We start from the raw sequence: 12,312 nt of genomic DNA, 5'->3' as shown, positions 1-12,312 counted from the left end.
ACGCTTCCTAGGTGTGACCCTGGGCCAGTCACTTCACCCGGTCTGCCTGAGAGCAGGGAGGGGCGGCTTCTGGGGTTCCTGAGCGGGTGCTTCCTCCAGGCTCCGCCGGGGGCCCCAGAACTGCCCGGCGGCGCGCCCCCAAAGCTTCCTTCCACGCTGGCAGCCTGGAAGATGCGCCCCGCTCAGGGCGAGCCTGCCTCCCCCTCCCCCTCCCCCTGCCCCTCCCCCTCCTCCTGGGCGCCCAAAGCGCAGCCCGCTTACCATGCCAGGCTCCGTCGGGTGTGTGTCCGGGTGCCGCGGAGGACGGCGGGGCGGGGCGAGCCGCTGGAGAGAGACCCCCGCGCGGGTGACCCCTCCGGAAAAACGCGGCGCAGCGCGGGGGGAGGACCTGCTCGGCCCCCTCCCCCCTCCTCCCCAGATGGCCCGCCGGACTTAAGAGCGCGCGCGGACGCTCGCTCCCTCCCGAGGCTAAATCCCTTTAGAGGCAATTCACGTGTGTGCGTTGCGGCTCCGCGGCGTGCTGGGCGCTGTGCCCGCCGGGGGCTCGAGGGCACACAAGCGGCCGGATCAAGGAGCCGCCCTGCGAGGGGGCAAAGTCTGCGGAGCCTCGGCAAGCCGGGCCATCAGGGAAGGCTTCTCAGAGGAGGCGCGCCGGGACCTGAAAGTAAGCCCTGGCAGAAGGCTATGAAGAGAGAAGGAGACGGTGCTGGGCCCCTGCAAAAGATGAAAGGATGCCCCCAGGGGAGGGAGGGGGGGAGGGCTTGGATGGATGCTGGAAGTGAAAGCCAGAGGGGAAACCACTTGCCCAGGGTCACACGGTAGGCTCCAGATCCTGCCCCCTTTCTGCTACTCTGCACTGAATGTGCCCAGAGCCCACCGGCAGGAAAATGAGCTTCTAAGCTTCAACTCGGGCCAGTTCCTAACGAGAAAGTCTGGAACGAGCGTTTATAGAGCACCTACTACGGGCCAAACACGGCACTTGCGATCCCATTTGGTCCTCGGAAAGTCCCTGAGAAGGAGGTGTTCTGCCCATTTTACAGTTGAGGAAATGGAGGCAGACAGGCTAAGGGACTTGCCCAGGGTCACACAGTTCCTAAATGCATGAGGTCACGTTGGAACTCCAGGCTTTCCGACTCCAGGAAGTGGGGATAAATTCCCTTTTCTTGTATTTCTTGGCTGATTAAACTGGGCCCTGCACCCTGGGGATAAACGGCTTCTGTTTGAGCTTTTTGGTTCCGGTCACCTCTGGCTCGCCAGCAAAGACCCAGAAAAGATCATCCGGATGGAATGAGATCCTGAGACCAGAGACTTGGGAATCAGGACCTTCGGGGGCCATCCAGCCCAACCCCTGCATTTAATTGAGGAGAAAACTGGGACATTGTGGCTTACTGGGGAGGAGAGGCAGGATTTGAAGCCGGGACTTTTGGACTCTGATGCAGTCGGTGTCCGCCAGGGCGAAAGTCAGTCACAGGACAGGTATTTTGTTCCTACATACAAAAGAAACACCAACCCTCAAGTGTCCCAGCTTGTGTTGTTAGAATGTGACTTCCTAAGGGGCAGCTGGTAGCTCAGTGGATGGAGAGTCAGGTCTAAAGATGGGAGGTCCTAGGTTCAAATCCGGCCTCAGACACTTCCCAGCTATGTGACCCTGGGCAAGTCACTTGACCCCCATTGCCTACCCTTATCACTCTTCCACCCAGGAGCCAATACACAGAAGTTAAGGGTTTAAAAATAAATAAATAAATAAAAGAATGTGAGCCCCCCCCCCCCCGCATTTCCCTGCGCTCCGCACTTGGGGTCTGTCTCTCCGTAAGCTGGCCAGGAGCTCGGGCTTCTCCCACTCGCTGCCATCTTCTTCCCCTCTCCAGCCCCCTTCAGGCGGTGCCCGGAGGACCTCTGGATTTCTCAGGCTCACGAGGCTACCCGCAAGCTTAGGGACGGCCGCCTTGTGGTCGCTGCTCCCTCGGGGGCCTCTGGGGAACTCGCCCAGGGAAGCCCCCTGCTCCGATGCCCCCAACTGGCCTTCCCGCAGCCCTCAGAGGAGGTCCAGGTGACTCCTGCGGGGTGGAAGGAAGAGAGGCCCCCGCAGAAGCTGCTGTGACAGGGCAGGGGAAGGAGCCAGCAGCCTCCCAATAGGCCAGGAAGTCTGTCATGTCAGCCCCCACAGCCCAGGCGCCTGAGTCTCTGGTGTCCTGGAAGTCTTCGGGGGCAGCCTGAGCACCAGGGCCTCCGAGGACGAGTTAGTTCAGCCTTTGCTCTACAAGGATTTATTTTATGGGCCTGCCTTCTGGCTTATATTCCCAGGGGCTGTGCTGGCCTCGCCTTAGAGCCAATGGTTCTAAAGTGGAAGAGTGGTAAAGGCTGGGCAGTGGGGGTCAAGTGACTTGTCCAGGGTCACCCAGCTAGGAAGTTGTCTGAGGCCAGATTTGAACCCAGGACCTCCCATCTCTAAGCCTGACTCTCCATCCACTGAGCTACCCAGCTGCCCCCGAGGCCAGTTTTGAACTCTGGTCTTCTGGACTCCAGGCTCAGTGCTCCATCCAGCGAGCCATCTAGCTGTGCTACAGGCTGGGGATTCAGGGGGGGCCCCGGGCAGCTCCGGCCCTCTAGGAGCGACCATCTACCCGGGAGACACCATACGCACAACATCCAAAGGGAGCTCTAGAGAGGATGCAGCATGAATGAGGAATGGAGAAAAGGCCCTGGGCCAGGAGGGCTTGGGGAGGGCTTCCTGGAGGAGGCGGGATTTAAAGGATGGAGAAGGGAGTGGGAGGGAGGGCTTGGACCAGCCGGTCACCGGAGCTCTGCCCCTCTGAGGTGACCTTCCACCGGAGGACCTACTATGTGCGAGCACCGAGGTGATGAAGGCAGGAAGGAAACAGCGCTGGCCTAAGGAGCTACTTTTCTATTGGCTGGACGTTCAGGCATCATCAAACACAAGAGCAGCCCAAGGCCATGGCCCTGGAGGGGTGGGCACCCACCCCCACCCCCACCCCGGTGCTGCCGATTTCCTCCTTTCTCCAGATTTCATGGATGGGGCCCGAAGGGGCTCCTCCACCCCTTCTCCTCCGGGCTCTTCCCCAGGGGATCCCCCTGTGCCAGGGTCCTTCCTCCAGATCTCTGGGCTCCTCGCCAGCCCTTTGCTTCTCTCTGGTCCTCCCCGCTTGCCCCTCACGCTTCTTTTCTGAAAATGTGTTTTCCGATATATTGGTTGGCAGTGTGGTGCAGCGGGCAGACCTCAGACCCTTTGTAGCTGTGTAGCCTTGAGCAAACTTTGAGCAAGGATACATCTCTGAGCCCTCCACGTCCTCCTCTCCAAATGACCCAGGCAGGCCAGACACCCTCTAAGGCCTCCGGCCCCTCGTGTCATTGCTTCCCAGTGGTTCTGGCTGGGCAGTGGGTTATCACCACTCCAGACCACCAAGCGCCTGGGCAGCACGCCTTGGGCGAGCCTCGCCTTTAATTCTGGGAAGATGGTGGTGTCCCAGGAGGCCCGGCGCCTTCTTTTGGCATCAGCTGCCTCCCTGAGTCTCTGTCCAGCCTGGTAGCATGACCAGGCAAGGGGGCCAAAGCACCCCAGGCAGAGCTCCTCCCCTCCACATTCAAGCCGATACACTAACTATGCATGAGCTGACACTTGAGATCCTCCTGACCAAGCCTCACACTTGACTTGACCGACCGGGCTGGCAGATCCAGCCAGATCATGTGTGGCACATATGTACACATGGAGCCCATGGAACCACACACGTGCCCCCAGGCACATACATGACCGGGTATTTCCTCGTTCTCTTACACTCAGTAAATGTTGGACACCAGGAGCCGGGCGCCTTGGGAGCCGGTCCAGAAACAGAATCACAGCTGGGGTCACTGAACTCCAAAGGGAAGAGGGGAGAGCAGTGAGTGCCGGCCTCCCTCCCTCTTCTTTTTTCTTTTCTTTTTTTTTAAACCCTTAACTTCTGTGTATTGGCTCCTAGGTGGAAGAGTAGTCAGGGTGGGCAATGGGGGTCAAGTGACTTGCCCAGGGTCACACAGCTGGGAAGTGTCTGAGGCCAGATTTGAACCCAGGACCTCCCATCTCTAGGCCTGACTCTCCATCCACTGAGCTACCCAGCCGCCCCTCCCTCCCTCTTTCTGCAGCCCTCCCAGCTCAGAGGATCCTGGGTGGAGAGTGGAAAGGGACCTCCGAGGTCATCTAGTTCAGCGCTCGCCTTTCACAGACAAGGAAACCGAGGCCCAGGAAGGAGGCAAAGTGGGCATCTGAGTTCACGCAGGCACTCTGAACCCGAGGGGAGCCCCAGACTTGCCTTTTCCACACGGGGAGATGTTTAATGGGGAAGGAAGGATGAGCAGGGAAAGCCTGAGGCCAGAAGGAACCCAGGGATGGGGCCATTCTACAGCCCGGGAAATCCTCTGGAATCCAACTCCACAAGCACTTAGTAAACTTGTCCTACATGCCAGGCACAATGCCAGGTTCTGGAGACAGAAAGACAAAAATAGCAGCCCCTGCCCTGGAGGAGCTGCTGCCCGTTGGGAGGGGAGCCTCCACGTGCCCACAAGGACAGAATAAGTGCAAGGAAAGGGAGACGGGCTGGAGGCGAGTGTGAAATCACCCGGACGGGGCCCAGAGAAGAGCCTCGGTGGGCACCCACAGCTCGGGGAGACGGTATGCCATGGATAAGGCACAGCTCAGCAAAGGCCCCTGGGAAGGAGCCGTGAGGAGGAGGAGGAGGAGAGAGGAGCCAGAGCAGGCCCCCGGCAACCCAGAGAGGAGAAGGCAGCCCTGGCGGCCCACCTAGCGGAGATGGCGAGTGGGTCGGGGACGAGGGAGACGCCACTGGAGTCAGCAATAAAGAGGACGCCGGAGGCCTGGCAGCGAGCGGGTCCAAGGCCAGATTCTGAGGGCTTCGGGGAGGGAGGAAGCCTCTGGGCGGATGGCAGGGTCCAGCGAACGTTGTCTAAGGCTGAAGGAGCCAACAGACCAGGAGAAGATGATGGCTAAGCCAGGCCCCGAGAGATGGAGGAGATCCCGGGCACGTGGACACGGGTCGGCCTGGGCACCTCTTCAGAGGGCATCGGAGCAAAGAGGAGGTGATGCAGAAGAGAGCTGAGCCGTGGAAGTGGGGGGAAGAGAGAGCTCGCAGCCAACAGCCTGGGCTCCCCGCTAGCAATCTGGGAGCGATCAGCAAACACTTTTAGGCCTTGAGAGGGAACAGCAAACATCCGGGCAGTGCCGAGCAGGGGCATTCGCTTATCTGGGCCAGGGCTCTCTCTGCCTGGCTCCTCTAGCCAAGGGCTCCGGGCAGGAGAGGAGAGGCCGGGCGGGCGAGGGTGGGCCTACCCTGAGGGTCTGGGAAGGAGAAAGAAGTTTCTGCAGGTCTCTGGAGCCGGAAGGCCCTTTGAGGCTTTCTGGTCCAACAGAGAAGAAAGTCATAGAAGCCAACTCAGAAAGCATTTAGTCCAGCCCCCTCATTTCACAGATGAGGAAACTGAGGCCCAAAGGAGGTATTGTCAGAGACAGAATTTGAACCCGGCTCATCTGACCCAAGGGCCGAGGCTCTTTCCACCAGACCACACTGCCTCTCAGGACTTTCCTAACCCAGCTTTGGATAATAAGAGCAGTTGAAAAATCAGCCTCCCTATAGCCAACCGGGGATGAGCCTCTCTTTGCACCCCCCCACCTCTGCCACAATGGTGCCCGCCCCCCCAGCAGCTTCCATTCTATGGACAGGGCCCGCCAGAGCCTGGGTGCCCCTAGCTTAGTCCTTGGGAGGCCATTAGGAGATGGAAGCTTCTAACATACCCAGCTGGCCTTCCCAGAGCACAGGACTAGGCATGTCACTCTCCTTTTCAAGAAGCTTAGTGGCTCCCTATTGCTTCTGGGATAAAAATGCATCTTCCCCTGCTTGGTCCTTGGAGTCCTTTCGGATCTGGCTCCCATCCACCCTTCCGAGTCGACTTGGCACGATGTCCCTCATACACATAAGGCAGGACTCCCATTCCGGCCAAGCAGACCCGTTTGCTGCTCCCCGGGGGACGTTCTCTTTCCTGCCCATAGTTAGGGGAAGGGTTATGGGATGGACGACAATTCAGCAAAGGAGCCCAGAAGGAGCCACTGCTGTAGGCCCTCTCCCTCCCCCCTCCGGCCTCTTATCTTAGGGCCCTCCTTAGCTCAAAGCCATCTCCCTGCTCTCCTTGCTCCCTCTCTTCACCCCCATTGGGTCCTTTCTCCACTTTCTGAAATTCCTTCCTTTCTAGCTGGAGATCCCCCACAGTGGGTCTGGTTCCCCTGCAGACTCCCTGTGGCTCCTCTTCTAAGACTCCCAAAGTGGTATCTTCAATAATCAGCCAGAGCAGGGCAGCCGGGTGACTCAGTGGATAAAGAACCTGGCCTGGAGACAGGAGGTCCTGGGTTCAATTCTGGCCTCAGACACTTCCTTGCTGTGTGACCTTAGGTAAGTCACCTAAGCCTAATAGTCCTTGCTGCTCTCTTTTGCCTTAGAACCCATCCTTGGTATCAATTTTAAGATAAGAAGGTAAGAGTTAAAAAAAATGTCAGCAAAAGGAAAAAGCTGTGGCATGTAATTGTGACGGAATACTGTGGTGCTCTAAGAGACGAGCAATAGGAGGCTTTCAGAAAATCCTGGGAAGACCTCCATGAACTGATGCAGAGTGAAGCAAGCAGAACCTGGAGAACATTGTATGCAGTAACAGCAACAATGTACCAGCTCAGCTGTGGAGGATTTAGCTACAATGGTGAGGGATGTGGGTGGTGAAAAATGATACTTATCCACCTCCGGGGAAAGAACCCATGGAAGGAATCTGACTAGATCAGAGTCAACTCTCACTTTATTTTTCCCTGAGGTTTTTTTTGGAGGGAGGAGGCGGGGGGGAGGTGGGGTAGGGAGCTGCATTCTCCTTTGTAACATGACTAATAGGAAATATATTTATATGATTGCACTTGTATGATCCAAAGCAAATTGTTTGCTTTCTCATTGAGGGAGAATTTGAAAAACAGCATTTTAAAAAACAAACATTAAGAATTTTTTAGATGTAAATGGAACTACACACCCATGTGTATATATAAATTAAAGAGAGAAAAAGTGAAGAAACCTAAGGAAAATAACGAATTCTATACAACTTTTAAAAATCTATTTTGGATAAATATTTTTCTTTTTCTTTTTTTTTTTAAACCCTCACCTTCTGTCTTGGAGTCAATACTGTGAATTGGCTCCAAGGCAGAAGAGTGGTCAGGGCTAGGCAATGGGGGTCAAGTGACTTGCCCAGGGTCACACAGCTGGGAAGTATCTGAGGCCAGATTTGTATTTTTATTTTTCTTGGAAAAAACAAAGTTTAGGTCTGACTGTGCCACTCCCTTATTCAATAAACTTGGCTCCCTATTACCTCCAGGCTTATATATAGGGTATTGCAAATGTCTTTACTAATCCAGGTTATTACAATGGCACCAAGGGTTTGGGGACACCCTTTGGCTGGTTTTTAAAGCCTTCCTAACCTTCCCTCTTTCTACCTTTCAGGCTTCTTACTCCTCCCACCCCCCACCACCAGGTAATCTACCTAGGAGGCTCCTTGCCTCCTTTACACACTGAATTCAGTCTCTCAGCTCTGGCTTTTCACAGGCTGCCTGGAATCTTTCCCTCCTCTTCATCAAGACTCAGCCAGCATCCCAGTCTCTCTCAGAGGCCTCTCTGAACAAATTCGTGCCTTCCTCTCCCTTATACTGTATGTGTTTCATAGGAGCATAGCTATCTGCAAGCTATCTCCCATTAAAATGTGTCGGGGGCAGCGAGGTGGTTCCCTGGGGTGAGAGATGGGAAGTCTTGGGTTCAAATTTGGCTTCAGATATTTCCTAGCTGAGTGGCCCTGGACAAGTCACTTAACCCTCCTTGCCCAGCCCCAGCCTTGGAAGCAATACCAGTTTTGATTCTAAGGAGGAAGGTGAGGGTTTAACAATTTGAGAACCTGCATCCCATGAGGGAAGGGGCTGTGTTTTGTCTTTCTTTCATTCCCAGGGCTCTGGGCCGCCCCTGGCCGATGGTCTGCCTAAGGTGCTCCCAAAGCCTCCTGGGCTTTTCTTAGCTCTTTTAGAAGACAGACAAACTGCCTGAGGACCAGCAGCGACTCTGCTCGGATCCCACCCGAAGAACCTTCCATCTCAGGGGCTTCTGTGCCCAGCTCTCCAAAGAGCATTTAGCCTTCTTTCGCTGCCTCTCCCTCGTCCCTGGCTCGAGGCCCTCATCGGACGGCCCCCAGCTTTCTGGAGACGGTTCCATCCGCTCCTCCCAGGCTCATCTCTGGCAGAGGCTCTTTTGCCCAACAACGACCCACCAGTGCCAGGCCTGGGGAGTGGGCAGGTATTCAGGTCCCAAGACTTTTCCGTTCTTCCCATTCAATGGAGAGGGGAGGCTGGGAGAGATCTCCCAGCTGGGGGGAGGGAGACTGGGTCCTCTCCTCAGAGACATTCACATGCAGATCAACTCAGTCCAGGTCTGAAAGGAGTTTCCTGGCACTTTACATAAGTATTTTGTATTTGTTTACCAGTCAAAGGATGGCTTCCTTCCGCTTCTTTGAAGGTGGAGGGAGAGGTTGGCTCCCTTTTCCACCTGGGGAAATTAGGGGCTGAAGGTTCCCTTATTTAAAAAAAAAGTTTTAAACCTTCTAGATTAGAATTAATACTGTGTTTTGGTTCCCAAACTGAAGAGTAGTCATGTCTAGGCTACAGGGGCTGTGACTTGCCCAAGGTCACACAGCTGGGGACTATCTGAGGTCACACGTGAACCTAGGACTTCTCATCTCCTGGGCTGGCTCTCCATCCACAGATCCACCCAGCTGCCCCATGGTTTCCCTTTTTTCTTTAAACCCTCACCTTCCATCTTGGAGTCTATACTGTGTATTGGTTCTAAGGGAGAAGAGCAGTAAGGGCTAGGCAATGGGGGTCAAGTGACTTGCCCAGAGTCACACAGCTAGGAAGTGTCTGAGGTCAGATTTGAACCCAGGACCTCCCATCTCTGGGCCTGACTCTCACTCCACTGAGCTACCCAGCTGCCCCTCCCCCCCACCCCTCCCACCCCGGTTTCTCCTGTTTAAGGGAGGGAGAAGTTAGAAGCACCAAGAGAAGACTTCACCTCCCAAGTGTATTAAGGTATAAAGCATTGATTAAGCTCCTACTATGTGCCTGGCACTAGGCTAAGTTCTGGAATATAAACACAAAGAGAAGCTCAAGGAGCTCCCAGCCTCATGAGGGAGAGAGATCCCTGGCAGACAACTATGGACAGCTATATACAGGCTAACTATACATTATATATATTTAACTATACATATCATTATACATATAAGCTATATACAGGATAACTAAGAAGTGGTTCCAAGGGGGGAAGGCATTAGAATTAAAGTCAGAGGGGCAGCTGGGTAGCTCAGTGGAGTGAGAGTCAGGCCTAGAGACAGGAGGTCCTGGGTTCAAATCTGGCCTCAGACACTTCCCAGCTGTGTGACCCTGGGCAAGTCACTTGACCCCCATTGCCCACCCTTACCACTCTTCCACCTATGAGACAATACACCGAAGAACAAGGGTTTAAAAAAAAATAAAATAAATAAAATAAAATAAAAAAGAATTAAAGTCGGAATGTAAGCTCTAGAGAGAAGGGGCTGTTTCCCACTGGGAGGTGGAAGGGGACTCCCAAAGGGCTGGGCGTCTCCGGGCCTGAGAGCCTCCCCAAGACTGCACAGCATCAGATTTAGAACCAGAAGGGACCTTAGGCTGGGCCATTAAGGCCATTTTATAGAGGAAGAAACTAAGGTCCAGATTTGGGGTGACTTGTCCAGGGTTCCAGAGTTAACAAGAAACTGGGTTAGATTCTGGATCCAGATCTCCCTGATTCCAAAGCCAGCACCCTCTCCACTAGGATCCATTTAGGAGTCCAGACTCTAGAACTACTTTGGATCACTCAGTTAGGTGTGCCTGGCCAGATCTCTTCAGACCCCTGAAACCTACCACTGAGGCTTGGGAGGTAGCATAAGGGTATTAGAGAAAGAGCCAGCCTAATGGAGAGAAAGATTATCCTCAGGGAGGAAGACCTGGATTCCAGTCCCAACTCCCACATATATTGGCTCTCTGACCCTCTAAGTACTCCAGGTAACTCCTATTGCTTTGCATTGGCAGAGGGAATCTCCACACTGGAAATTCCTTGAATGAAATCAAGAGTTTAGTTTAATATCAAAATACAGGGATCCTTTCTGCATGTGACTTTCCCCATCAGGGTTTCGACATATCATGGGTTGGCATAAGAAATTAAATGGGAATTTCTTGGGAGTTTTGGGGAAACTGCAGATGACACACAAAGGCCGGCAGAGAGCACAGAGAAAAATTTAGAAACTCAGAAATGCATAACATGTATGTATAATATTGTATAAGATCAAGATATTTTATCTTTTAATGTCAAAAATATACAGAATTCCTTTTAAAAGTTAAAATAACTAAAAAGTAAAACAAAAATTAAATTAAAAATAAAATAAGTTAAAAGCAAAAGTTGGCTGAAAAGGATGCAAAAGCCAATAGAGGACACACAAAGCCTGGAAATGTGGAGATAGCTTCAAAAGTTTAGTGACTCCTAAAAGCATAGAAGGTACCATAAACACCCCTAAAAGAAAAAGAAAAAAATTCAGACTTCTTCTCTGGGCCAAAGGGAGGGTCAAAAAATGTTACTTGGCTTTTCCAGATCCATGCCCCTAACCCCTGCAATAGAATACTCAGGGTATGTGATAGTGAGTAATATATTGTAACTTACACATACATACACATCACTTACAAAGCACCTCCCCCACAACAACTCGGTGAGGTAGATAGGACAATTTAGAGATGAGGAAGCGAAGGTCCTGAGAACAGAGAAGTGACCCTGCCAAAGTCACACAGGGAGCAAATGGCACAGCCACATCTGAAGCCACCATGCCAGGCTGGCTCTTTAAGGAGAGCTGGAGAGAGGGGGCACCCTTGGCAACCAGGGAGAAGGCGAGATTTCCAAAGGCTAAGCTTAAATCTCTCAAGGGAGGTGATGTGTGAAGGCAAGAGAGCTTTAGACGTAGGCTCTCTCTCCTCTTGCTGGAGGACCTGGTGGCTGGGAAAAATATCACAGAGTGGGAGGCCAAGGGAATTGGGGGAGGAGAGGAGAGGGATGAAGGAGAGGGGAAGAGAGAAGAGAAAGGAGGGAGAAAGAAAGAAAAACTGCACTGCTCCCCACTTGTTCAGCTTGGGTGAAGACAGGTGGGAAGCTTTGCATTCAGTCCTACAATCCGTTCTCCAGTGACCCCAGCATTTATTCAGTGTTCTCGGGTTCACAGGGCAGTGGGAAAACGAGGACAAAAGTGACACAGTCTTGCGCCCCAGAAGGTCTGTTGTTCATCTTTTGTTTTCCAAGAGGACTAGTGATGTCATGGGCTGATGTCTCAACTTGCACCTGAATCGGATTGAAGTGAAGCAGAGTTGCACAGTTGACAGCTTTCCTCTCTTTTCCAGATTCTGCTAGAGAAAGATGAGGAACCCAGACAAGTACCTACAAAGTATACTCTAAAGAAAAGACAGGGTCATTTTTTATCAGGAGGAGGAGGAGGGAAGGCACCCTGGCAACTGGGAGAATCAGGAACAGGCTTCATGTAGGCCGAGCCTTGAGGGAACTCGAGGTAATCCGTGGCTCCTTGCTTGGTACATATATTGTTCCAGTTTTCCTGGATGGGGGCTCTGAGCAGAGTGATCCAGGAAATCACTCATGGGATTTCTAGGTCCTTTGACATATGAATGTTTTTATGAATATATTATTGTGTCCATTTTTCAGATGAGAAGACTAAAGCTCAGACCCTGTCAGTGACCATACTGGGGGCCAGGACCCAGGGTTTTAGATTCAGTTGGTGCTCTTCCCCCTCTCCCAGGTAACCCTCCTTGGCATCCCCTGGATCCCCAGGGAGCATAGGGAGAGGGGAGGAGACAGGACCCAAGTGAGGAAGCCACCTTTGAAGTAGCTGCTCCCTCAGAATGGTGTGGGCTGGCTGACGTACATGGATGCCTGCCAGGTACATCCTCTGGGCCATTTCATGGTACATCGTGACCTTGGATGGGATTCCAGAAGAGAAGCTTGGCCTGCTTACTGCCCACCATTAACTCTCCCCAACTCCTCCCCACCCACCCACCTCAGGGACATCTTGTTCCCTTTTCTTAGACCACTTTGATCTGGACTTAGAGCTTCTGTCCTCCTTTTGCCGAGGGGGAAACCGAGGCTCAAAGATCTTCGGATCACCTAGTAGGAGGCA

At 53.2% G+C, this 12,312-nt stretch overlaps 1 protein-coding gene across 1 annotated transcript in view; it reads right to left on the bottom strand.

Moving 5' to 3' along the window:
* The window catches only part of NMUR1 (neuromedin U receptor 1), a 13,214-nt gene extending 1,109 nt beyond the window's left edge, over positions 1–12,105 (bottom strand). Inside the window, exons 1-2 of the mRNA XM_044675656.1 lie at positions 12,014–12,105; positions 262–324 (exon numbers count right to left, since the gene is read on the bottom strand). Of these exons, the coding sequence (XP_044531591.1) occupies positions 262–324; positions 12,014–12,105 (155 nt within the window). The remainder of the gene's footprint in view (positions 1–261; positions 325–12,013) is intronic.
* Between the last annotated feature and the right edge of the window lie 207 nt (positions 12,106–12,312).

The sequence above is a fragment of the Gracilinanus agilis genome, chromosome 4 (genome assembly GCF_016433145.1).
Source record: "Gracilinanus agilis isolate LMUSP501 chromosome 4, AgileGrace, whole genome shotgun sequence".
Lineage (NCBI taxonomy): Eukaryota > Metazoa > Chordata > Mammalia > Didelphimorphia > Didelphidae > Gracilinanus > Gracilinanus agilis.
This window is presented reverse-complemented; position numbering and strand designations above follow the sequence as displayed.